The following is a 24732-nucleotide window of genomic DNA, read 5'->3' as shown; positions in this document are numbered from 1 at the left end:
CGCTGCCCGTCCCAAGCCCTGCCCAGGACCCTGTTCTGCGCGAGCTGCACCAGCAGCACCCCCTGCACCACCTGCTGCAGAGGCACCCAGCACTTCCACAAGAGCAGCGAGGGTTTTGCCAGCTGGGCTGAGGGGCTGCTTCTCCCCTCCAGCTTCCCCTGGCTTCTCCCAGGCAGCGCAGGCTTTCCCCACGTGCATGGGGCTGGCCTGGGGGACACCGGGCACCCCGAGCCAGGGCCTGTGGCCTGACCCCCTGTGCCTGGCTAGTCAGGGCAGCCGGGCTGTGAGGCTCCGTGAGCGACCGTGATTGCAGAATCCAGCAGAAGCCCTTGCTCCCCAGCAGCCCTGACCGCTGCCTGCAGCAGGAAGGCCGCTGTGGGCTGCGCTGCAGCTCACCCAGTTTCACATCCTCCATCCACGGTCCCACAGCCTGCAGGGCCCCGCACTGCCGTGCCCCGTGGGGCTGGCCCCGGCTGACCCCCCCACGGCACCGTCACTGCGGCTGCTGGCTCTGCCCTGCGCAGCCCTCGGCTGAGGGGCAGCCGGGACGTGCCCCCTGCCCAGCCTGGCAGGGCAGTGAGAAAGGGAAAGCTCCCGCAGCTGTGTGCACGCAGCAGGGAACCCGCTCCTGACCACAGGAAGACGCCACGGCTGGAACAGCACGAGGGCAGCTGCGGAGTGCAGCCCCTGAGCGAGCACCCAAAGAAACCTGCTTGGGGCCATCCCCCTCCTTCCAACAGCCCCCCCGGCCGGCTCTGCCCGTCCCATGCACTCAGCCCCAGGTGGAGCCGGGCTGGCAGCGGGGGCTGCCCGCAGGCAACGCGTGGCTGCAGGGGCTGCGCTGGGCACGGGGGCTGCAGCGCGCGAGCTCAGCCGTCCCCAGGGCTGCAGTGGAGGGACGCAGCCCGCGTGCTGCAGGGAAGCAGCGTGAGCTCCCCAGCTTGCTGCCCCCCTCCGCTCACTAGAGCCGGTTCCAAAATTAGCTGCTCTGCGGGTTTGCGATAAGCAGCTGCTTCCCGTCACTCAGGTGAGGGTGACGGTCACCGCCTGGGTGCCGCGTCCTCGCCGCAGCCCCAGACAGCAGCCCCCTGCAGCACAGCTCCCGCCACAGCCTGCGGCTCCGCAGGGCTCCTCGCCTCCGGGGGCATCTCCGTCCCGGACAGAGCCCACGGGGGGCCCGGAGCCGCAGGGCTCCAGCAGCACAGCCACAGGCAGTGAGCAGCTGGGCTCCGCAGTGCTCTGAGCCGGGGGTCCCAGCAGGGCCCCCTGTGCCCCCGGCTCAGCCCAGCGCTCCCCGCCCTGCACCTGCCCTGGGACCCCTCGTGGGGCTGTGGAGCAGGGCACGGGGCTGCTGGGGGCCCTGGCCCCACACCTCCATGGGCCCCAGGGTGCCTGCCTGAGGGCCCCCTGCTGCCTCAGGGTGGCAGGACACAGAGCTCGGGCAGCGGGGCTGGTTTGCATAGTTCTGAACATTTAATAACTCAGTCTCTCTAGCGTTATATCCACATCCATTAAATTAAAAACAGGCTCAGGAGGCAGCTCCTGGCTGATTAAATTACAAGAAAAAATTACTGTGCACCAAAAAGTTATTATAGAAAAATAGTCCTGTGGCCCCCCTGCCGGCAGCTCCCTCTGTGACGGGCTGGGACTGGCGCTGGCATGGGGCAGGTGGGAGCCTGTGCCGCAGCCCCGGTGCATGGCGGTGGCAGCAGGGGGCAAAGGGGCTGGTGGCACCGGTCCCCACCCCGCAGGGAAGGGGCTGAGGGCAGGCAGTGCCGGGGGCTCTGGTGGGGAGCAGAACGGATTGTCACCAAGTGGGGGCAAGGCACGTCAGGGGGCAGGAGCAGCGGGGCCGGGGCTGCCGGGCTCTGCCCGGTACAGGCAGCGCGAGGCAGAGCCAGGGCACGGGCAGGCACCGGCGCTGCCCAAGCGAGCCGGCCGGCAGCACACAGGGCCCTGCCCAGGGGCAAAACGGGGGGGCTGGGGCTGACCCCAGGGCAGGGGGTCCCTCCCCTCGCTGGGGGCCCAGCCTCGGGCACACGGGGAGGCGCTGCCCTGCCCGCGCTTTCTGGCACAGGGGGCTCCATCCGCGCTGCAGGCGGCCGTGGCTGTGGTGGGCTGGGCAGGCAGTGGGCAAGCGGGCAGCAGAGGCCGAGGCCTGGCCGTTATTGCTGTTGACGGGCACGGGTGGAGGCGGACAGGCCCTGGGTAGGCAGTGGGGAGCCAGGGAGCAACAGGGGACAGGGGTGGCAGGCAGAGCCCCGGGGTGTGCTCAGGGCGGCAGTGCAGAGGGTGCCACGGCCCAGGCTTGGCTCAGCCCGTGGGGACAGAGCTGCCCCCGTGCCACCGGCCCCGCTGCAGCAATAACGGGGGGAGCCCGGGCACTGCCCCCAGCAGCAGCCACCTGCCCAGGACAAGGTGGCTGCCAGCGCAGAGCCAGCGGGCGCCGGGGTCCCGCTGTCACCCAACCCAGGGGCCTGGGGTGCGGGGTGGACATGGGGCCGTGAGAGATGGCGCGAGGCGGGGATGGCGCCAAGCTGAGGACGGTGCCGGCAGGGCCGTGCCTGGGCGCCCAGGCCGGGGCTGAGGGACGGTGCTGGCGGCGGGGAGCCCCGGGCCGCCACGGCGCAGGGGGGGACGGGGGCAGAGTCCGGGGCCCCTCGGCCTCGCCTGCCCCTGCCCCACGGCGCTGGGCAGGGAGGAGGGAGGGGCGGGAGGGCTCATCAAAGGGCACTTTGGTCTCTGATGAAGGCAGTCCTCTCGTTGTGGGCCTCGTACTCCTCACCGTCCGACTCGGAGGGGCCCTCCTCCTGCCAGATGTCGGAGGGCAGCCCCTTGTAGGAGATGATCCCGCTGTCCAGGGCGTAGACCTTCACGCCCCGCAGGCTGAAGCCCGAGCGCGCCTGCAGCACCAGGAAGACGGTGACAAAGATGATGACGATGAAGACGCAGCTGAGGCTGGCGATGAGGATGGGCAAGTTGGCCGCGGGGGGGGCCTCGGCCGGCCCCTCGCCCTCCGCCAGGGCGGGGGACGCGCGGCTGCTCTGCGTCTGGTGGGAGCAGGAGAGGTCCAGGCTGCTGAAGTGTGAGTGTGCGGGGCAGGTCAGGCACTGGTTGGGGCCAGGCCCCGCGCAGGTGGCGCAGGAGGGGTGGCAGGGCAGGCAGAGGTGGGGCGCGATGGGCTCCACGCTGTTCTCCAGGTTGTAGTGCGTGCTCTGGACGCCGGGCGCGAAGCCGGGGGGGCAGCGCTTCAGGCAGCTCTTCTGGTGCAGGTAGTACCCCTCCTCACAGACTGCGGGAGAGGCAGGGTCAGCACACCTGAGGGCCCCCCGTGCGCCCCCCCCCCCCCCCCCCCCCCCCAGGGCCTGGCACTCACCCACGCAGGTCTGGCTGGGGGTCAGGGTCTTGCAGCCGCTGCTCTCCAGCTGGTTGGAGAGGCTGGGGGAGTCGGTGGCCGTCCCATACAGCACCAGCGTGAACTTGGTCAGCGTGCCTGAAATGAGGCAGAGTGAGACCCACCGCCGTGCCGACAGGACGGGAGCAGGGGGAGGGCTTGCGCCGGCCCCCCCGCATGTACACCAGGCACTGGAGTTGCTCCCGCTCCCACATTAGGCTCAGGGCGAAGCAGTGAGCCCCCCCCTACCATAGTTGTTGGCGTCACTGGTGTTCTCGATCTCCAGCAACCAGTCCCCGGAGGGGTCCTCATCCCACGAGTGCGTCGTCATGAAGGCCCAGTCGTTGAAGCCATCAGCCGAGTAGTCATGGGGCCTGGGGAGGGAGGTGTAGGTTGGCATCCTGGGGACCCACCTGTGCCAGCTCTGGAGCATCCTGCGGCCCCGTCAGCTACCTGGAGGCCAGCAGGGTGGAGCGGGTGCCCATGGGGCTGACGAGGTGGATGGCGAGGTCCCCCCGACGGTTATAGGACAGCGTCAGCCTGGCCTGTGCGTGCTCCAGCCGGCTGATATAGTTGGCCTTCCCCAGGCAGGCATCTACTTTCCGCCGTACCTCCAGGCGCTTCCCGATGTCCCTGCCAAGGAATGGCAGGAGTGAACCCAATCGCCCCTCACGGAGGCTGCAGCAGGACACCCTGGACCCGCTCCCCGCTGCAGGGCCGTGCGCGTACTCCAGGGGCGTTCAGCCGCTCTCCGGCCCTGCACCGAGCGGTGCCGCGAGCAGGCGGTGGGGCTGGAGAGTCACACAGCAGCTGCCGGCAGCTCCCTGCCCTCTGACAGCAGCTCCCCGCCAGCACGGGGCGCAGGAAGCAGACGGCCGGGAGCAGCGCAGCCTTGCTGCCGCACGCAGCTCGCCCCAGGTCCCGGGGAGCCAGGAGCACGGAGGCTTTGCTCTGCTGCGTGCGTGCTGAATCACCGCTCTGTGCCAGCCATGAATGGGGCCTTTCTTCACCAGCCAGGGGCCAGCTCCACCCCTGCACAGCGCAGCCAGGGCTGGATGGGCACGGCCATCCCCATCCCCGTCCCGCCGCTCGTGTGCGGCTGCCCAGGCACAGCCCCGGTGCTGGCACAGGGCTCCGGTCACAAGGGGCCGCCTGCTCGGGACGGGCAGGACCTGGGCTGGCGCCCACTCGCTGGGGCCGGGTCCCAGGGGAACGGGGCAGGGCAGCAGGCGCAGTCGGGGCCCAGCCCCCCCATGCCCAAGGGCTGCCCCCCCAGGGCCCGGGACTGCCCCAGCTGCACACGAGACTGGGCAGACACTGCTGAGGCGGCAGCAGCCAAGTGGGAATAAAAGGAGCTTCTGTCTGACCCCTGAAAGCCCCTCTGTCTGATGATGGCTTGTGCTGGCTGCTCCCAAAACCACAGCGCGGACGCCTCCCGGCTGTGCCCGGCCCAGCCCAGCAGCGGTCAGCATCCAGCGCCGGGCGGCCACGAGCTGCGCTCCCTGGCCCTGCCCCAGCCCCACAGGAGGGTGGCCCAGGGGACGCAGGGCTCAGGGCGCAGCTCAGCCCCGAGCACCCCCTCGTTCCCCACCTGGGGCCGAGCATCCCCCTGCCGACCCCAGCCCCTGCCGTCGCTGGCTGCTGGGCAGCGCCTGCCCGGGCTCAGCAGCCCTTACTTGGGCTCTGTGAGGACGTCGATGACACATTTCCTCTGCGGTCCCACCGTGGTCCAGTTCCTGGCCAGGCTCACCATGGCCCCGGCATCCAGCAGCCCGTAGCCGTAGGAGTGGCTGACTGCGGGAGGAGCAGGGTGAGCGCTGCCCCGCGGCCTCCCCGCCTCCCGCAGCCCCCACCCAGCACCCCGCTACCTTTGCGGCCGACCCCATTGGTGACCCAGTCGTTGGCGTTGAGGTGCGCTGGCTTCGAGGTCTGCACCACCAGGTGCTGCATGTCCCGCCACGTCAGGTTCTTGCTGCGGGGAGAGGCGAGGCTCAGGTGCCAGCCCCCGGCCAGGCCCAGCCCCCTGGGCTCGTGCGGGGCTCCCCAGCCTGGCCCCACCGTGCTCGGCCTTACTTGGCTTCCAGCGCAAGGGCGATGATGCCGGCGGCGAGGGGTGCCGAGGCTGACGTCCCCGTGTGGGACTCGGTGCACTTCTGCCTCAGGTCAGTCGTCACCTGCAAGGAAGGGTCCCGTAGGGGTTGCTGTGCCCCCCCGCTGGCTCAGCCCCCGCGCGCCCAGCCCCGCAGCCCCAGCGGGGCACTCACAATCTGCTTCTCGTTCTGGTTGCCACTGCTGTAGGTGGTGGCGAGGGTGGAGGAGCAGGCCTCGCTGTACCAGGGCACGTTACCGTACTGCGTGGTGCTGCTGATGGACAGCGTGTAGATGCTGTTGGTGTAACCGTCACAGTTGCAGCTGTCGTGCTCGCGGCCCCCGTTCCCGGACGCCCAGACGAAGATGGAGCCCAGCCCCCCTCGGCCCTAACAACAGAGGCAGAGTGAGGACGGGTGCCCACACGTCGCCCTACGGCACAGCAGAAGGCGCCACGTGGGAGCCAGGGCACAAGCAGACAGCCCCGGCCCCGCAGAGCTTGGGTCTGGGTCAGGAAGACCGAGCAGACGCCAATGGGGCCCCAGGGATGTTCCCAGCTGGCTGCTGGCCTGGGCCCCGGCACAGCCATGCCCTGCTGCTGCCGAGTTACAGGACGAGGCGGACAAGGCAGCTCTGCAGAGGCAACACAAGCAGGGGACTTTCCAAGAACCGGTGCCTTTTTCTGCTTGGCTGGCTGTGAGGGGTTTGTGCGCGTGGGACTTGCAGCTGCCCGGCAGCCCCGTGGGAGCTCCACAGCGTTCCCAGCCGGCTGCTGAACCCCTGAGCACCACGGCTGCACTCACAGCGTGTATAGCAGAGCTGGCACGGCACAGCAGGGGGATTCGCCAGCACACCCCACACAGCGCGCCAGCATTTCCGTGCAGGGAATCCCAGGCAGAGCACAGCACAGCTGAGCCACGTGGGCTGCGCCGCAGCCACACCACGACGGAGCTGACAGCAGCTGAGGACAGCGAGGGGAAGGACAGGCGGAGGCGAGGGCGAGCAGCTGGCACGGAACAAGGCAGAACCAGAACGGGGTGCCGGGGAGGAGGGAGGGACGGTCCCTGCACCAGTTCCCTGGGAACTTCCTGAGCAGGGAGCATGGGTGGCCGGGGGAGCACCCTGCGCAGGAGGAGCCCTGACTCAGCCATTGCTCAAGAAGAACCAGAAAAACCGACAGAGCCTGATCCCAGAGAGGGCTGGAAGACGACTCACGGTGGGACGGCCGACACAGCCGGGACAGCCCAGCCACCCAGAGCCACGCGACAGGCGCTGGAGCTCCGCTGGAACCTGGCAAACTGCTGCTCACCTGGCTGACTCCCCGGAAGAAAGCCTCCTCCGCCAGCCGGGCTGGGCCATCCACAGTCTTGCCGTCGTCCTCTGGGCCCCAGCTGGCACTGTAGATGTGGATGTGGTTGGGATTGAGGCCCAGCGAATGGGCCTCCACTGCATCAGTCACCTCCCCATCCAGCATGCGCACGCCTAGGGCCAGAGAGCAGATGTCACAGGCGACGGGGCTGGGCTGGGCGGCCGCGCTCCGCAGGGCAGCGGTGCCACTGGGGACGGCTCCGCGCCTGCTGCCGGCCCCTGCCGCAGGCTGCCCGCTGCCTTGGCAGCAGCGCCGAGGTCGCAGGCACCCGCGGGGCTGAGCGCGGGCTCTGCACTGGCTGCGGGACGGGGCAGCACCCACCTCCGATGCGCGCATTGTAAGCCACGCCGACACCGCAGATCCCGTTGTTGGCCACGGCAGCGACTTCCCCGGCGCAGCGCGTGCCGTGCCTGCAGGCAGAACAGCACCAAGGGCGCTCAGCAGGGAGCAAGGAACACAGCGCTGGGAACCAGCTGGGGCCAGGGGGCAGCGTCCAGGCTGCCTCCACCCCACCCCTCCCCAAACCAGGCTGCCAACAAAGCCCTGCTGAGCCCACCCCGTGGAGGGGCACCGCAGAGCTCTGGGGCAGGGGGCACTCATCGGTCTGCTCCTGTTCCAGGCAGCCCCAAGGGACGCAGCTCGTGTCAGAAAGGGAGGCAGGGGGGTCTCCATAGGGCAGAAGTGCCATCACCCCGACACCCTCCCAAAATCTGTAAGGGCTGATGCCGCCTGCTGGGTCCCTGCCACATCCAGGCTCTGCCAGCCTCACCTGTTGTCATTCATCTGAGTGTAACGGGGCTGCGGGTCTGGGTCCTGGTCGTTGACATCAAAGCTTGCCCCTGGATCCTGGAAGGCAGACCCGGCAGTCAGAGGTTGCGCCCTGGCCAGCAGGCCCTACTGCCCTGGGGCCATGCCTGCACCGCGTGCCCCAGCACGGAGCCGAGCAGGGTGCAGGCTCCAGTCCCACCACCACTGCTGCCCCCACACCCCTATAGCAGTTACGAGCCCTGTGCCATGCGGCTCTGGGGATGCAGTGAGCAGACACCAGCCCCTGCACAGGCTCCTGTGCACCGCCCAGGGATTGCCCCACACTTACGTAGTTGGCCTCCAAGTCGGGGTGGTTCTTCTCGATGCCATCATCCAGGATGGAAACCACGATGCCCTTGCCCGTGTAGCCCTGCTCCCAGGCCTGACGCACATTCAGGTCCCGCTGGTTGGTGTTGTACTGCCAAAAGAAGCCCTGATGCTGTCAGCTATGTCCAACTGCTGGAGCTGCAAGCAGGGTGTGCAGACCCCTCCAGACCCATCTGTAAAGTCAGCCTTTGCCCTGCTCTCTGCTGTGCCCATGGGAGTTTTGCACAGAGCATGGGGCTGAGGAGAGCGCTCAGAAATGAGGCTGAGTCCCAGAGGGTGCCCGCGTCCCACAGCCACAGCTCCCTGCGCCAGCACCCAGGCTCGGTGCAGGGGCAGGCAGTGCATGCACAGACCCAGCTTCTGAGACAGGCAAGGGGCAGCTGCCCCGACTGCCAGCGCCACAGCAGGGCACATGCATCCCCTTCCCCAGTGACACAACGTAGGGCTGTGGCCTCAGCCCTTCCTCCCCCTCCTCCTCCTCCCCAGCCTGGCTGGGGGCAGCAGCCTGGCAGCCCTCCCTCGGGTGCCACCCCCCCCCCAGCACTCACCAGGTACCACTGCTGGGGGAACTTGGGGTCGGTGGGCTCCATGAAAACGTCTCGCTTGGTCCTGCGCTTTGCCACCTGCTGCTCCAGCCAGTGCACCTAGGGCAGGAGGTCATGGGGCTCCTGTGGCTCCTGCCTGCCCTCCTCCCACCCATGCCCTCCAGGGAGCCGCCGGCACCTCCCCACATCGCCGCCACCGCATCCCAGGGGCCCGCCAGCCCCGGCTCCTCCCGGCCACCCCGCCCGCTGTGCCAGCCCCGCCGCCACGGCCCCGCTCCAGCGGAGCAGGCAGGGCAGGGCACCGAGCTCTGCTGAGCAGCAGGAGCCCGGCAGCCGCCGGGCCACGCGCCCATTGTGCAGGGCTCGGGGTGCCAGGTGAGAGCGCCCGGCCCCTGGGCTGCAGCCAGGGCACGGTGATCGCCGCCGCCCTGCCCCGCCGCCGGCCGCCACGCTGCACCTACCTGCGGCTCCCGCGCCAAGCGGCTGTGCCAGGGCTGGTGGGGAGACAGGGAGCGCTTCACCACACCGCGGTGCCGAAAGTGGTAGTAGTCACCAAAAATCTGGAGCAGAGAGAGGAGCAGGATGGACGCGAGAGCACAGCCTCCCCGGTTCCCTGTCCCTCCTAGCAACCTGCACCCCAGGGCTGCCCGTGGCACCCCTGCCCCGGGGGCAGTAAGTCCCACATGGCCCCACAGAGCTGCTGCCCTGGCAGGGAGGGCGCTGGTTTCTGACCCGTGTCGGTCCTGGGATGTGACCAACCCCAGCAGAGCCCAGTGGGGTATCACACAGACCTTTCTGCCCACCGCCCCCCGGGAGGAGGCAGCACCGGCCAAGGAGCCGGGCAGAGCCCCACGCACGAGGGGGTGTCTCTGGGGAGGGACAAGACGTCAGCACAGCCCCAGCTGGCCCAGGAGGCTGCACAGCCTCCCCGCGGGTTATTTTTAAACCCTGAAGCCCTCTCCAGTCCTGCCATTTCCTCATCCCCTCCTGCACGTCCTGGAGGCTGGCCTGGCCGCAGCAGCCCAGCCCTCCCAGCCCAGCCGCCTGCTCAGGGTGGGAGAGGGGCCGCGTGCCCCCAGCCCCCTGGGAGCTGCGGGCAGGACCCCCCCACCTGGGCTGGCGAGGGCTGCAGGAGCACGGGGAGGGGACATCCCTCCCTCTGCCCACCCCAGACTCTCAGACTGAGGCAAAACAACTTGGTTACCTTTAAGGAAAGCCCAAAAGCTTATCAGAGCCCTGCAGATGTGACACGGTCCTGGCCACCATGCAGCCAGCCCACAGCAAGCGGGGGGAGGAGGGGAGCCCTGCCCAGCCACGAGGCACCCGCAGCCCCAGGGCAGCCATCCCGAGGTCCCTCACTTTGCCCAGGTGCTCTGCAGGGTGAGGGAACACATCCCCAGCCCGCAGCAGGGCCAGTGCCACCCCTGCTCCTGCCCAGGGGCTGAGTGCTGGCAGCACAAACCCCTGCCCAGAGGAGCGATCGCCTCCCCCCGTGCACCAGCCCACGGGCAGGACTGGGATCAGGCTCAGCTTGCGGCAGCCCCATGCTGGTGGCATAGGACAGAAGGAGCAGGACAGCAGGGGCACAGCTCGTGCCCACGGCTCTTTGCCAGGCCGGTGCTCCGGACCTCGCTCCCTTCTGCGTGCCTGCCCCTGGAGCAGGCTCCGCGGCGGGCAGGGAGCTGGTGGCAGGGACAGCGCAGTGTGCGAGCGAAGCCACGCTGTGCCAGCCGGTGCTATCCAGGGGAGCCACAGCTCACAGCTCACCCCGAGGCACAGTGCCCGTGACGTGGGGCCTCGCTCCCTGGCACCGACCGGCAGCCGGCTGCTGCTCCTGTCTGCAAGGGTGGCTCTGCACCCCCCCAGGGCCCCCGGGGTCACGGGGGGGCACATCCCCGCGGGGCTCTGTGCCCCCTGGTCCAGCCCGGGATGCCCAACTGCTCGTAGCACCTGGGGCTGTGCTGGGGTGAGAAGCTTCCGCGCCAGGCTGGCTCCCCCAGCACCCTCACCCCTCCAGGGCCACGAACAGAGCCCCGATTGTTCTGCCAGCAGATCTGGGCTCTGCCCGCTCACTGGGTTGGATTAGGTCTGCACACATGCTGCGGTAGCAGCCAGGAGCCGGCCAGCCCACATGCTGACACCCTAATCCCCCGCAGTCCCTGTCCTCAGCAAGGGCAGAGCCGCCCCCAGCCCCGCGTGTCCCCGTGACGCCCACGAGCTGGGCGGCAGTGCCGACCCCACGGGGAATGGTGCTGGCTCACCCCATCGGCCCCAGCAGCCGTGCCTCCCCCCGTCACTGCCCATCTCCTGCTCAAGCCTGCGCCTCCCGTGCCCCTCTCGCTGGGCGAGTGGCCACGAGTTACAGCAAGGCCCCAGCACCTCCAGCCAGCTGCCAGACCCCAGCTGCCCCCCAGGCTCCGCGGGCAGGGAGGCCGCCAGTCCGGCGTGCCTCTGCGGACAGCACCCAGGCACCACGCGGAGGCCGGGAGCCTTCCAGATCTGGACCCCGGGGGCCTCTCCCTGGGGCAGGGCCAGCAGCGCCCGCTCCTCCCCGCCTCCTGCCACATCCTGTCCCAGCCGCACCAGCTCCCCAGGCCCTGCTCAGACACCCCCGGTGGGGAGCCGGCCCCCCAGGCCAGCCTGGCCTCGTGCCTCAGCGCAGACCCCGGGACAGGCTCCAGGACGGGAGAAACGTGCTCGGGCCCACACCCCCTGCTGCAGCCCGAGCTGACGGCTCGCTACAGGTTCGTGCTCCTGCTCCACCAGATATCAGCGGCTGGCAGGGCCAGGGAAAGCTGCCAGCCTCTGGCTGCGGGGCAGGTGGTGGGTGCTGCCCAGCCAGACCTTGTGCTGAGCCTCCCAACACAGCCCCAGGCTCTCCAGCACACTGTGGGCCATCCCCAGGCAGGCAGAGATGTGGCCACAGAGCTTGGTGCCTCCTTGGCCCCGGCCCAGGTCCCGGGGCCCCACGGCAGCAGACGGGGCGGGTACAAGGGCAGCACGGCAGAAAATGCCATGGTGGAGGGCAGCTGAGCCCTGTGCCCCACTCCCAGCAGACTTGGCAGAGACCTGGCCCAGCAGGACATGCCCAGATCTCCTCTTATAGAGCAGGAGGCACCCCTGTCCTCCAGCACACACCCTGGAGGACTTGGGGCTCTCCGACCCAGAGCCCTGCTGCCCGCACAGCTGTGCCAGGGCTGCTCTCGGGCAGCAGGATGAGGCACCCGCTGGCTCCCGCAGCAGCCACCCTCCCCACGCTCCCAGCAGCTGGCTCACAGCGAGGTCCTGACACCGCAGCCATGAGTTGTGCAACTTCCTCTGGGATTTCACCCCTTGCTTCCTGCCAGACCAGCATGGCCCGGCGCACTGCCTGGCTCACGGGGCTCCGGGACAGCGGGGTCACAGCACCGCAGCTCCTCGCAGCCCCGGCATCCTCACTGCACCATGGGGCACCGGCAGAACCACGAAGGCTCTGCCTTGCTAGAGCTTTGTGGGGGCTGTCCCGGAGCCAGCCCCCTGCTCCACGGACCCATCAGGCCCCCGGGGCAGCGAGCTGGGCCTGAGCTCAAGAGATGCTGGCCAGCCAGCAGGGACAGGACACAGCAGGGCCACACGTCCTGCCCACGGCACTGCAGAGCACACCACCACCCCTGCACTGGCTGATGGCAGAGAAAGCCGAGAGCGGTGGGGGCCTGCTGACACAGGGCTTGTGAAGGGCAGCTCTAGGGCCAAGGACACATGGCTGCTGTCAGAATCCCTCTGCTTCAGCAGAGCCCAGAGGCTGCGCCACGCTCAGGCACCGCTCGGCATGGGGAGCATGGGCAGGATCTGGGAGATTAGGAGCCCTTCCCTCCTCCATCCACGCGCAGCTCTCCCAGCTGCCTCGACCCGAGATGGGCTTTTCCTCATTCCACCTCCAGCAGGCAGAGCATGCCGTGCCGTGCCGTGCCACCAGGCTGTGTTGCTGACGGGGAAGCCGCGGCTCCATCCAGCCACCACCAGCACCGTGCGTGCCGGGTGGCTGCAGCGAACCAGCACAAGCACAGGGGCCCGGCCTCCCAGGCAGAGCCACCCGCCAGCAGTGGGGCTGAGCCCAGCCCCTGCCCAGCAGGAGCAGAGCCAGCGGGGACACAGCTGCTGTGGGGAGAGGGAAGCAAGGGACTTACCGGGCCCAGGTTGAGGAATCCATGCTTCCTGGCCAGCCTGTCAGCCTCCTGGGGCCCCGCAGGGACGAGCACGGCCCAGGTGTTGGTGTAAATACGCTGGGCCAACACCTCTTGGGCCAGGAGAACAAAGGCAACCAGCAGAGTCCAGAGCAGGAGCAGCGAGCAGGGCCTCAGATCCATCAGAGTATCGGGGTTCCTCTACCAGCAGCACAAGGGTCCAGGCAGCGGCAGGTCCGGCGTCCGCCCGTGTCAGTGCCCCGTGGCCCCGCTCTGCCCCACCGGCCCCCTCTCAGCCCGACACACCATGGGGACGGAGCTGCGGGCGTGGAGCGGCCAGGACAGCAGCACAACCTGCAGGGAAACGGAGAGCGGTCAGAGCCGGCCGGGACGCTTTCCTAGCCCACGGGCCACGCTGGGGGCTCCGCTGGCTGCAGGCAACACAGCACCCTGCTGGCCCCAGGGCTGCCCGCGGGGCTCTGTAGCGGCCGGCCCCAGCATGGAGCTGCTGTTTACCTCTCCTATTGCCCAATGTGTACTTATGCTTTGCGCTTGCAAACACAGGAGGCAGACCGGGAGGGGAGCCGGGTGCAGGAGGTGAGGAAATGGAGGCCGTGCCTCCCGCTGCTGGGGCTGCTGCAGGCAGGAGCCCCTTCCCCAGCCCAGAGGGGTCGGTCTGGGCACAGAGCTCTGAGCAACCGGGAGGGGAGCCCTGCCTGCCCGGTGCCACGGGGGGCACGAGGAGATGCCCCAGGCTGCGGCTCCTGCCCCCAGAGGGAAGCGCTGGCAGCGAGCTGCACCCCGCTGTGCCTGGGGCTGAGCTGTGGGCTGTGAGCAGGGGCCAGGCCCGGACAGGCTGAACACGGGGAGCTCTGGGCACAGCAGGGTGCTTCTGGGGCTACCGGGACACGTGGGGCACCAGGACAGAACCTCATTAGCTGCAGCAGTAATGAGGGGTGAGAAGGAGCAAAGCCAGCGAGAGCCTTTGCTCCCTGGTCTGCAGAGTCCAACCCCAGCACCTCATGTGCCAGCCATGGCCCCAGCCGCGCCTGGCAGCAGCGCCCTGCCTGTCACCGCACTGCCCTTCCCCAGAAGCACAACGTGCTGACACCGCTCTGACTCATCCCCAAAACCGAGAGGAAACGGGCGCAAGGACCGGGAAAGGGGTCCCCGTCACCTCCGGCAGGCACAGCGCAGCCAGGAGATACCCGGTGGGGACAGGCCAGAGGTGGCCCTGCCACAGCACCCAGAGCGGCGAGCACCCACCGGAGGCTGCCGAGGAGCCCCAGTCCCGGGCCGTGCCGCGGCCCCAATCACGGCTTCCAGCGGGGAAGGCTCCCTGAGCCCCGGGGACGGGAAGTGACGGGCGGCCAGGACACGCTGCCCAGCACGAGGGGACGCCCCGCACCACGGCACGGCCCCGCGCCGGCCCCTCCCGAGGGTCCCCGGGCCCCGCGGTCCCCCCGCGCTCCCGGCGGGGCCGCTCCACGTGCGGACGAAGCCCGGCCGGCCGCAGCGCCCTGCCCGAGCCCGTGCCCGTGCCCGCCGGCGGGGGGCTGCCGGCCCGGCGCTGCGCGGTGCCCGCGGGCAGGAGCGGGGAGCGGACGGGGCCGCGCTCCGCCCCCGGAGCCCGCAGCCCCGGAGCGATCGCGCCCGGCCCCGTGCCGGGGCTGCCGGAGCCCGGCTGCCGCAGGCCGCGGCACGGCGAGCCCGGGGCGGCCGCACGGCTCCCCGCGGCCCGGCCCCAGCCCAGCACAGCCCCGGCTGCGGCGCCTCGGCCGCGGGCGGCGGGGAGCGGCCGCCGAGGGGCACCGGGAGGCACCGGCAGCGGCACCGGCAGCTCCCCGCCGGGCGGCCCCGCGCGTCCCGCCCCAGCTGTCAAAGCCTGGCCCCGGCCCCGGCCCCGGCCCCGTTCCCGGTCCCGGCCCCGGCCCTCACCGCGGCGGCGCCGCCCGCTCCCGTCCCGCCGGCCCGGCCCTTCTGGCGGCGGCGCAGCGTCACGGCGCGGGGCAGCCCCGAGCGCCCGCCCCGGAGCCGGGCCCGGCCCAGGCAGGGGCGGCGGGGCGGCCGCGGGGCCGCTTGTTTACAGCTGTCAGCGCCGCCCCGCCCCGCCCGGCCCCGCGCGGCCCCGCTCGGCTCGGCCCGGCCCGGCCCGGCTCGGCCGCCGCTCCGCCGGGCGCCGCCGGATGCCGTCACCGCCGCCCGCCCCGCCCGCACCGGCGCCGCCGCCGGGTCCCGGGGCGCCGCCACGGCCGCAGCCCCCGCCCGGCCCCGCCGCCGCCGCCGCCGCCGCCCGGGGGCTCCCGGGGCACGGCCCCGCCGCGGAGGGCGCCCGGCAGGCGGCTGCTCCGCGCCCCCGGTGTGCGGGAGCCGCCGGGCCCCGAGCGGCTCGGCCCGGCCCGGGGAGCGGGGGGAGCCCCGGGGGCGGCCTCGGGCCCGGCTGGGAGCGCCCCGGTGCGGCCCCGGGCAGGCGCCGAGCGGCCCCACGGGGAAACCGCCCGGGGGCAGCCACGGAGCCGTGGCAGCGTTCGGGCTGCAGGGCACCGGGCACAGCCCCCGAACGGTCCGGGAGCCAGGGGGAAGGCGAGAAGCGACCGGCGGCCGGCCCCGCCGTGCTGCTGCCCCGGCACCCACCCGCTGTGCTGCCCACACGGGGTCTGCGCGCCCAGGAGCGGTGCGAAAGGCAGCGCGAGAAAAAAAAGCAGCAGAGCCCCAACTGACCTGAGTCCTGAGCCTCAGAAGGCGCCTGGCGAAGCCCAGGGTGGGAGCGGGACGCACATCTCACGGAAAGGAAGTCACCCAGATATCATGATCGAGATATGAAGCGTTAGCAATCGCACAGGAAACAGTCACCTTGGTAACTGAGATGCCGAGAACAGCCCAGAAAACCTGGCACAGGGCACTTCTCTTTGCCAAAGTAGGTTAATTTTGCAGGGCAGTGCCCGGTCACGGCCCGGTGCCAGGAGTGGGGGCTGCAGGCCGCACGGTGCCCACCACAACTGCCCCCGAGGGGCCCGGCCGGCCGCACGAGCTGTGGGGCTGGGGCAGCCCAGGGCCCTCACGCCCTGCAGCGCTCACTCCCAGCCCCAATGCACTGCTCAGCCTCCTGCTGCCCCGGGCCCTCTGTGTGCGGCCCAGATATGTGGGTCCGGCACGTCCCGCGTCTGCCCCTGCCCCTGCCCGGGCCTTACCTCAGGTGCCTCCTCCAGGAGCCCCGGCTGTGCCCAGGCCAGGCACGAAGCTGCTCTGCCTGGCCCTGCGGCACCCGGGGCTGTGGGGACAGGAGCTGACAAAGGACCCCTTGTCACCTTATCTCGCTGCTCCGGGGCAGGAGAGCAGGAAGCACCTCTCTCTTGCACAAACTGTTAGCTTTGGACGGGCACAGCCGATCGCTCCTCCTGCCAAAGACAGCGCCGCTCACGCGGGAGCAGCAGAGCGGGACCTGCTGCCAGCAGCCCCTCGGGATCGGAGCGGCTGCCGACCCTCTGAAAGCTGAGAGCCCCTCAGAGCTCCCTCCTCAGCTGCTGCCTGCCGGGGACAGTGGAGGGGTGCAGTAGCTGCCGTGGCAGGGTCTGCGAGGACCACAAACCCTCCTCTCAAACGTCGCACTGAGTGTGGTGGCCTTTACTTGGTAGCATCAGCGCACTCCAGGAGTTGCCAGGAGCTCTGTGTGTGACTCCCAGTGCACGGCACCCACCAGCTGCCCACGAGGCATCCCGTGCCACACAACAATATCCTCTGCCACACGATGTCCTGTGCCACACAATGTCCCATGGCTTGCCCTGCTGAGCCACACACTGCAATCAACAGAAACTTACTTTCACAGAAAAAACAGGTCAATTTTTGGCATTTTGTTGCAGGGGTTGCGCAAGCTCCACCAGTGACACTGCCCATGGGCCAGTGCTTTGCGGCGGGCAGTGCGGTGGTGGGGCAGCACCCCCCCTGTCCGGAGGCACCTCCAGCCTGAAGGTGGGCTGGGGGCGCAGCAGGACCACCACCGTGCTGGGAGAAAATGGGCAGTGGAGCGGAGAAGCTGGGGAGGTAGGGCTGGGACCCTCACACAGCTGAGAAAACCAAACAGAGGGCAGCGAGGGCAGGCAGACACCAAGAGGCGCCCAGCCGATCAGGCAGTGTGTACTCGCAGCATGGCAGCCCCACGCCAGGCAGGCTCCGGGCCCCGGTGCCAGAGCTGGGACAGCCGCGGGGGCTGCGCACAGCAGGACTCAGGAGGCTCCGCTCGCAGCCGCGCTCGCAGACACAACGTCTGGCTGTGCTCACGGGGGGGCTGGGGATCCAGCCCAAACACCCTTGACCTTGGCCCGCGGTGCAGCCTGCAAACAGCAGCGGCACAGCGCGGCTCTGAGACTTTATCTGCCTTCTGCCCTTATCATCAACGGCAGCGAGGCTGCCAAGGCAGCACAGCTGCAGCCCGCCGTGCTGCTGCCCCTGCTCGGGGCTGTGAATCACAGCCACCACCTCCTGCCCAACTGTCCAGGCAGGGAGATGCTCTCACCCGTCCTCAGCACGCTCAGCACGCTGCGGGGCCCACAGGAACACCCGTGCAGAGCCCACACACAGCCTGCAGCGGGGCTGCCCTCACCCTGAGCGCTGTGGAGGACCCCCTGCAGTCACAGCACGGCAGCCAGGGAACGCATTTCCCTGTTTTCCGAGGCCTCGAGCTTAGCTTCACCCGATCAGGACGTTTTGTGCTCTGTGCACAGTTCCCAAGCCTTCCTTTAACTGCTGCTCCTAATTGTTTCACCCACTGAGTCATGTGCTGGAGCTCGCTCCTTGCCATGGTGACACAGGACTCATTAGGCGAGAACACACTGCGATAACCCCGCGAGTACGATCTCATCTGATCATCAAATGCAGAGCAGGGAGCTGGCCTGGAGCTCCGGTTGTCATCCAGACAAAAGGGCCAGGAACACCAGAAAGTTCCTGCCCTCCCCGGGCACTGGCTGCTGCAGCAGCACAAAGCTTCCCGTGCCGGGGTGCCAGGGCAGAGCACGAGCTGCAGGGCAGGGGGACGCCGCAGCCTGGCCCAGGCCGGGCACCACAGCTCCTCCAGCGCCTGCACACGCAGCAGAAGCGCCGGGGCCCTGGGGAGAGCCAACGGCTCCCCCCGCTCGGCAGGAGCAGGTTTGTAGGAGAGGCCCACACGGACAGACTGCAGGCAGTGCCCGTGTGCAGGGCCACAGCAAGGACCGAGCCGGCAGTGCTCAATGCTCGGCACAGACAGCGGCAGGGGCTGGCACTGCACGGCCCCAGGGCTGGGAACCTCTGGTGGGTCAGCAGCCGCGCTCCCTCCGCAGCACTGGCAGGATTGGAGTCACCCAGCAGGGGCTGCTGACCCGCCTGGGGTGAGGGATCTCCCGGGACAGAGCCTGCCCGGCCCCAGCCTCACACCCCTGCGGCCGCCGTGGGGACTCTGCCCCCAAGGAGCGGAGCCCAGAGCGGGGCAGGGCAGCTGCTGGGAATCAGCTCTGCTCCTGCCAGAGCTGGGGCTGCTCAGCGTGGAGGTGGAAAAGCTCAGGGGGATCGCAGGGCGCAGAGGACAGAGCTGGGCTCTTTTAGTGGCAGCCAGTGCCAGGAAGAGACAAGGGGCACAGGCTGGAACACAGCAATGTCTGGACACCAGGAAGAACTTTTTTTTTTGCCTTGTGGGTGGTGGAGCACTGACACAGACTGCCCCGAGAGGTGCTGGGGTCTCCTCCTCTGAGATCTTCTAAAGCCGCCTGGACGTGGTGCTGCGCACCCTGCTCGGGGTGGCCCTGCTAGAGCAGGGGTCGGACCAGAGGGACCCAGAGGTGCCTCCGGCCTCAGCCGTGCTGTGGTCCTGCGGGACCAGAGACCTGCACTGGCTGGGCTGATCCTCCCGCAGGACGGCTCCCAGCCTGCAGCCAGGGGCACCAACAGGAGTTCCCTGCACTTCCTTTGGGATTGCGCTTCGGTGCTGTGCCACCGGCCGGGAGAACACGCTTGCTTTGCCTTCCCTGGCTGCCCACCTGCAGCAGCGGCCAGCCCACCGCTCACAACCCCTGGGGTGTCTGCGGGGGGCCAGCAGGCACCGGCACGTGTGGTTAAAGCCCGGCTCATCCTCCTGCTTCCCAGGCCCCCGCCGCAGGATGTGCCGCAGACAGCGCTGCGCTGAGACGTTCCGGGCGGTGAAACCTCTTCCTCTGTTTCCAGAAGGCTGCGCGGAGCTGCGGCTGCCGCAGGGTTTGTGGCGCGGCTTTCCTCGAAGCTGGGCACAGCCGTGCCTGCTGCGGCCGGGCACAGCCCGCACAGAAATCCCCGCCCGGAGCGGGCTTCCTGCGTGCGGCCAGGCAGGGGCAGGGGCAGGGGCAGGGGCAGGGGCAGGGGCAGGGGCAGGGGCAGGGGCCGGGAGCTCACACGAAGCCCCCCCCCCGGCTGCCACGAAGGGGCCGCGCCCGCGGCGCCTCCCGACGCCTCCGCACCGCCGGCACCGCGGGGGGACAGGGGGCAGGGGGCGGGGGGCGGCCCCTTGGGACGGTCCCGCTACGCCCGTACCGGCCCCGGGCCGCAGCCGGCGGGGGAGGCGCCCGGGGGCCCGCAGCGGGGGAAGCCCCGGGGGACGCCCCGCCCCCGCCCCCGCCCCCGCCCCCGCCCCCGCCCCCGCCCCCGCCCCCGCCCCCGCCCCCGCCCCCGCCCCCGCTCGCCCGCAGCCCCGGCGGCGCGCCGGAAGTGACAGAGGAGGCGGCGCGGAGCGTCACTTCCGGCCACCCGCAGCAGAGCGCTGAGGCTTCCGCGTCCGGTGCGCTGCCGGAAGTGGGGCCGTGCTTCCGGTGCGCCGCCGGCAGCTGCCATCGCCCGCCGCCCGCTCCTGCTCCCCGTCCCGGTCCCGGTCCCGCCGCCGCCATGGCGGTGCCCAGCGCCCTGATGAAGCAGCCGCCCATCCAGTCCACGGCGGGCGCCGTGCCCGTCCGCAACGAGAAGGGTGAGCGGGGGGCGGCGGGCTGGGGGCGGCGAGGGGCGGGGGGCGGCGGGGGGGGGCCCGGCGGGGGCAGCGCGGTGACGGCCGCCCCGCAGGGGAGCTGTCCATGGAGAAGGTGAAGGTGAAGCGCTACGTGTCCGGCAAGCGGCCCGACTACGCGCCCATGGAGTCCTCGGAGGAGGAGGACGAGGAGTTCCAGTTCATCAAGAAGGCGAAGGAGCAGGAGGCCGAGCCCGAGGAGCAGGAGGAGGAGGTGGCCAACGACCCGCGGCTGCGGCGGCTGCAGAACCGCGTCACGGAGGACGTGGAGGAGCGGTGAGCTGGGGGGGCGCGGGGCCGGGCAGGGCTGTGCTGCAGGCGGGCGGCAGGACAGCCCAGGGGCTGCGCTGGGGCTGCCCCTGGCCATTCCCCCTCCTGCTGCGTTGGGCTGCGCCGTGAGCTGCCCCGAGAGCCTGTGGGGACGGTGCCAGGGCTCAGCCCCGCGTTCGGGTGTGCTCTGGGTGGTGCAGGCGGCCTCTGAAAGTTCCCGTAATGTGCTAAAGCTCAGTGCGGATAGAAAGATGGGGTTCTGTGAAAACATGCCCAGGGCAGGGAGGGACTGAGCGCTGTTTGGGTTCTGCCATGGAGTGCCTTCGGCTGTCAGTCCCAGTTAAGGGCAGGCTCCCCCAGGAGCAGTTCTCCTGCCGTCCCTGTGCACTCAGAGTACTGAATGTAACTGGGCTCCACCGTAGGCTGGCACGGCACCGTAAGATCGTGGAGCCTGAAGTGGTTGGAGAAAGCGATTCTGAGGTGGAGGGCGAAGCATGGCGCCTGGAGCGAGAGGACACCAGCGAGGAGGAGGAGGAGGAGATCGACGATGAGGTACGCTCACATTGCTGCACAGGGGGAACCCAGAGAGGCCCCCGAGTGCCACAGCTGGAATTCGATGTCATACGGCTGGGGGCACTGAGCGAGGGCTGGCACCTCAGCCACAGCTGGCGGCAGTGTGATGCTGGCATGTGGGTTACGGGGCACTGGGGGAGGCCACCCCACCCTGCGGGGTGGGCGATCTCACAGCAGTGAGTTCGGGGCACTGCACTCTGCGTGGGACAGGGAGAAAGAAGCAGGAGCAGGGCTGACTGCGCTCCATGTGTCTCCGGTAGGAGATCGAGCGTCGGCGCGGGATGATGCGCCAGCGAGCACAGGAGAGGAAAACCGAGGAGCTGGAGGTGATGGAGCTGGAAGACGAGGGCAGATCTGGAGAGGAGTCTGAGTCAGAGTCCGAGTACGAGGAGTACACGGACAGCGAGGATGAAATGGAGCCGCGGCTCAAACCCGTCTTCATCCGCAAGTAGGTGGCAGAGCGGCCCTGGCTGGGGACATGGGAGCGGGCAGCTGGGCACCATGCACAGATCCTGCTCCTGCGGGAGGGGAGGGCAGAGAGCTGCAGCATCCTGACGGGGCTTTGGGCAGTGCAGGGCAGTGGGAAGCGAGCACCAAGCTCTGCTGTGCTGCAAAGCCACGGGCAGGACCTTCTGCCACCTGTGCGTGCCTGCAGCCACAGGGGGAGCCCTGGGCTGGGCAGCACCAGAAGGGAAGCAGCTCGCCAAAAGGCTGAAGGGTTCTGTGGTCCGTGCCTACAGGAAGGACCGAATCACAGTTCAGGAGCGAGAAGCAGAAGCCTTGAAGCAGAAGGAGCTGGAGCAGGAAGCAAAGAGGATGGCAGAGGAGAGGCGCAAATACACGCTCAAGGTACCATGGGGCTGGTGGAGCTCTGCGTGGGGCAACGGCTGGGGTCTGCAACGGGCTGAGCTCGGTCCTGCCTCCAGATCGTGGAAGAGGAAGCAAAGAAGGAGCTGGAGGAGAACAAACGCTCACTGGCAGCACTGGATGCCCTGGACACTGATGATGAGAATGACGAGGAGGAGTACGAGGCCTGGAAAGTACGTGAGCTGAAGCGCATCAAGCGGGACCGCGAGGAGCGAGAAGCGTGAGTATTGTGTGCTCAGGCACGAGGGGAGCCCTGGGCCCCGCAGGGAGCGGACAGCTGGGGCCTCTCCTCCTGATTCCCTTTGGGCAGCGTGCTCTGGCCTAGACAAGGTGTCCAAAATCCCTCGGGGTGCCCTTACTCTGTTGCTGTCGCTCTGGGAGCCAGTAGCTGTAAGCCTGCAGCAGGCCCCCGTGGCAGCAGCTCTCCTGTCTGCGGGGTGCTGGGGGCGGGGGGCTCAGGGTTTTTCTCCTGCGCAGCATGGAGAAGGAGAAGGCAGAGATTGAGCGGATGCGGAACCTGACGGAGGAGGAGCGCCGCGCCGAGCTGCGCGCCAACGGCAAGGTCATCACCAACAAGGCCGTGAAGGGCAAATACAAGTTCCTGCAGAAGTACTACCACCGCGGCGCCTTCTTCATGGTGAGTGCCGCGGCCAGAGCCCGGATGGGGTGAGCGGCAGCTCGGCCTTGCTTCTGCTGCCTCCTGGCAGCTCTGCACGAGCCCTGAGGTTGGGCAGCACAGCAGCACCACGGCGGTACCAGCTTCTGGGGGCTCTTCTCTGCTGCTGGCGCTCAGCGGAGACTTGCAGCACAAGCAGCTGTGCCCTTCCTCTGCAGGATGAAGATGAGGAGGTGTACAAGCGGGACTTCAGTGCCCCGACCCTGGAGGACCACTTCAACAAGACCATCCTGCCCAAAGTCATGCAGGTGGGTGCGCGGGGCGGCCGGTGGGGGAGGAGGCGCCGTGTGTCAGGGCCGGGTCCCTGCGGCTCCCCCAGCGGCTGCTCAGCAGCTCTCCCTCCCGCCCCCAGGTCAAGAACTTCGGGCGCTCGGGACGGACGAAGTACACGCACTTGGTAGACCAGGACACCACCTCGTTTGACTCTGCCTGGGGCCAGGAGAGCGCGCAGAACACCAAGTTCTTCAAGCAGAAGGCAGCGGGCGTGCGGGATGTCTTTGAGCGGCCCTCGGCCAAGAAACGGAAAACGACCTAAGGCGGGTGCGGGAGGCGTCCCGGGAAGGCGCTGCCGGGCCGGCTGCCCGAGAGCCTGAGCAGGAACAGAGGGGAGGGAACTGCCAGGACTCTGCCGTGACACGCTGTTCCCGTGCCCCTGCCCCGCACCCTCCCCGGCAGCACGGCGGCACCGTGCCCGCAGACACGGCCTCCTCCACACCCGCCTCGCAGGGAGGCTGCCGCCCGCCCGCCCTGACAGAGCCGGGCCCGGCTGTGCGGGAGCACGGCGCCCCCTGCCCCGCGTTCGGAGGAACTCGCGGACTTCTCTCTGCTCCCTGGTGTCTCCCTGTGCCCTGTACCTGTCCTGTCACCACAGCGAGCCCTCTTCTTGGTTCGGAACAGCTGTAACAACGTTTCCTAACCCTGTTTCTGCGGGGCTTGGCTTTTGTACCTGGGCAGCAGGAGGGGATTGTTTTGATTAAAGCAGTTGTTTTCTTAAGAACTGTGGTAGCGGTGTCCATGGAGGAGCTCGGCTGCCCTGTGCCTTGCTCCAGGCACAGACATAGGTGCCCCCCCTGCCCTGCCAGGGCAGCAACACAGCCGCAGTGCAGCAGTGTCCCCCCAGCTCCCGCTCCCCTCCCCAGGAAAGGGGAGAGCCCTGTGCTAACAGGTGGGATGCAGGTGACGCTGTCACCGCTCGTCTGCGCTTCCTGCTCTCGGGGTGGGGCAGGTGCCCAGGGGCCAAGGCAGGGGCTGTCCCAGGCTGGCCTCTGCCCTCTCTGCTTATGGCCTGGTTCATTTACAGGTCAGTACAGCTGCCTGCACCTCTGGCCTCCAGCTGTGGCTGGGTTCACAAATGAGGAAGCGGCACTGGTGCAGTGCCCTGCTGGAGCCCCGTGCAGCCTGGCGTGTGTGCTCCCTGCTCAGGAACAGCCCAGACTCTCCTGTCCCCAGGAGGAAGGGCTCCTACCAGCCCCGGGGCAGGCCAGCTCCTCTGCAGCAGGGCCCAGCGGCTGCTCTCTGGTCACAGGGTATGGGGCAACCCCAGCCCGACCCCACGCACCCTCCCCACACGCTCGCTGGGGCCAGGCACCCTCTGGAACCTGCCCCCAGGAGAAGCACTCGGCGCTGCACGAGCCACAGGGAGGGCCTGCTCCCGCTGGTGCCTTTATTCAATAAGTTAACGTACGTCCTCTCCAGCCAGGGCTGTGTCGGGCCAGGGCCGCTCCCGGAGCAGGGGACGGCAGCGCCAGCGCAGCCGCGGGGCCCACGCTCAGTTGGTGAGGGTGATCAGCGCCTCCACCACGTTGCCCATGTGCTCCCGGAGGCTGCGCTCCGCAGCTGCCCGCGAAATCTCCATCTCGGTCATCTGCAGGAACAGCACCGCCCGCTGCAGCGGGCACCCAACGGCCACGGGCCCGGCCCGGGCAGGGCTCCGCCAGCCTGGGGCACCCCAGCGTGCAACCCCCCGCCCCGCCGGGACCCCCACTGGGGCGGTGCCAGCCCCGGGCCTGGGGCCGTGCTGCCCCCACCCCCACTTACGATCAGCTCCAGGTCCTCCTTCTTGATGGTCACCTTCGCCAGCTCCTTCTCCCTGCAACGAGGCAGTGCCGCTGAGGGGGGGCCTCCCCCTTCGGCCGGGCACACTCCGCGGCGGGACAGCTCCGTGTCCCTGGGCGCTGCCGGGCCCGGGGCCGCTCCGTTACCTCTCCTGCTTCGCCTTCTGCTCCCGGGACCGCCGGTCTCCGATCACCGACATGGCCTGGTGGGATGAGCGCGGTCACGGCGGGGCGCGGCACCGGGACCCCGGCACCGAGACCCCAGCCCCTCCCGGCACCGGGACCCCGGCACAGGGACCCCGGTCCCCCCCGGCCCCCCCCCGCCGCCCCCGCCCCGGCCGCACCGTCTCGAGGTTGGAGCTCTGGATCTCCTTCTCCTCCGCGTAGTCCGTCACCCTCTCCAGGTCGGCGGCCCCGCTGTCGTGCTTGCGCGGCTTCTCGGCCGCCCTGCCGCCCGCCCCGTCGCTGCCGCCGCCGCCGGAGCCGTTGGGCTCGGTCTCCAGCTCCAGCTCCACGTCCCCCTCCGCCGCCATCGCGCCGCCCGCCCGCTTCCGGCCCCGGCACGGCGGCGGAACCGGCGAAGCGGGCGGGAGCGGCCCCGC

The 24732-nt window shown here is 69.5% G+C and overlaps 3 protein-coding genes across 5 annotated transcripts; 1 reads left to right on the top strand and 2 right to left on the bottom strand.

Annotated features, from left to right (window-relative positions):
- Positions 1-1451: 1451 nt before the first annotated feature.
- Positions 1452-18979, bottom strand: FURIN (furin, paired basic amino acid cleaving enzyme). 3 transcript variants are annotated; one of them, XM_068696080.1, is made up of 16 exons: positions 18702-18979; positions 12697-13047; positions 8992-9090; positions 8534-8629; positions 7948-8076; positions 7621-7697; positions 7173-7261; positions 6792-6964; positions 5659-5871; positions 5468-5568; positions 5263-5366; positions 5071-5188; positions 3848-4027; positions 3644-3768; positions 3377-3493; positions 1452-3292 (listed from the first exon to the last, which is right to left on the bottom strand). In XM_068696080.1, exons 2-16 carry the CDS (start codon positions 12874-12876, stop codon positions 2724-2726), a joined length of 2370 nt encoding a protein of 789 aa, XP_068552181.1. In that variant the 5' UTR covers positions 12877-13047; positions 18702-18979; the 3' UTR covers positions 1452-2723. The 3 variants fall into 3 exon arrangements, with proteins under 3 accessions (XP_068552181.1, XP_068552179.1, XP_068552180.1); XM_068696078.1 differs by lacking the exon at positions 18702-18979 and adding an exon at positions 15415-15489; XM_068696079.1 differs by lacking the exon at positions 18702-18979 and adding an exon at positions 14632-14859.
- Positions 18980-19467: 488 nt separating this feature from the next.
- Positions 19468-23073, top strand: MFAP1 (microfibril associated protein 1). Its single transcript, XM_068696118.1, has 9 exons — positions 19468-19654; positions 19747-19966; positions 20383-20512; positions 20794-20981; positions 21274-21382; positions 21460-21620; positions 21878-22037; positions 22235-22324; positions 22429-23073. The coding sequence occupies exons 1-9, from the start codon at positions 19576-19578 to the stop codon at positions 22609-22611; spliced, it is 1320 nt and encodes a 439-aa protein (XP_068552219.1). The 5' UTR covers positions 19468-19575; the 3' UTR covers positions 22612-23073.
- Positions 23074-23725: 652 nt separating this feature from the next.
- HYPK (huntingtin interacting protein K) lies at positions 23726-24706 on the bottom strand. Its single transcript, XM_068696125.1, has 4 exons — positions 24475-24706; positions 24278-24333; positions 24114-24165; positions 23726-23940 (listed from the first exon to the last, which is right to left on the bottom strand). Exons 1-4 carry the CDS (start codon positions 24661-24663, stop codon positions 23845-23847), a joined length of 393 nt encoding a protein of 130 aa, XP_068552226.1. The 5' UTR covers positions 24664-24706; the 3' UTR covers positions 23726-23844.
- Positions 24707-24732: the final 26 nt, after the last annotated feature.

Source organism: Anas acuta, chromosome 12 (genome assembly GCF_963932015.1).
Source record: "Anas acuta chromosome 12, bAnaAcu1.1, whole genome shotgun sequence".
Classification (NCBI taxonomy): Eukaryota; Metazoa; Chordata; class Aves; order Anseriformes; family Anatidae; genus Anas; species Anas acuta.
The sequence above is the reverse complement of the archived record's forward strand: the minus strand, read 5'-3'. Positions and strand labels throughout refer to the sequence as shown.

What these genes read in the sequence shown, in the direction of transcription:
- MFAP1 (XM_068696118.1), top strand. Translation starts at nt 19,576, where the DNA reads ATGGCGGTGCCCAGCGCCCTGATGAAGCAGCCGCCCATCCAGTCCACG. An exon ending in GCCCGTCCGCAACGAGAAGG is followed by an intron (nt 19,655 to 19,746) that starts GTGAGCGGGGGG and finishes GCCGCCCCGCAG; the next exon opens with GGGAGCTGTCCATGGAGAAG. An exon ending in GACCGCGAGGAGCGAGAAGC is followed by an intron (nt 21,621 to 21,877) that starts GTGAGTATTGTG and finishes TCTCCTGCGCAG; the next exon opens with CATGGAGAAGGAGAAGGCAG.
- HYPK (XM_068696125.1), bottom strand. Translation starts at nt 24,663, where the DNA reads ATGGCGGCGGAGGGGGACGTGGAGCTGGAGCTGGAGACCGAGCCCAAC. An exon ending in AGAGCTCCAACCTCGAGACG is followed by an intron (nt 24,334 to 24,474) that starts GTGCGGCCGGGG and finishes TCATCCCACCAG; the next exon opens with GCCATGTCGGTGATCGGAGA. An exon ending in AGGAGGACCTGGAGCTGATC is followed by an intron (nt 23,941 to 24,113) that starts GTAAGTGGGGGT and finishes CTGTTCCTGCAG; the next exon opens with ATGACCGAGATGGAGATTTC.
- FURIN (XM_068696080.1), bottom strand. Translation starts at nt 12,876, where the DNA reads ATGGATCTGAGGCCCTGCTCGCTGCTCCTGCTCTGGACTCTGCTGGTT. An exon ending in CCGACTTGGAGGCCAACTAC is followed by an intron (nt 7,698 to 7,947) that starts GTAAGTGTGGGG and finishes TCTGCCTTCCAG; the next exon opens with GATCCAGGGGCAAGCTTTGA. An exon ending in ACTCAGATGAATGACAACAG is followed by an intron (nt 7,262 to 7,620) that starts GTGAGGCTGGCA and finishes TTCTGCCTGCAG; the next exon opens with GCACGGCACGCGCTGCGCCG.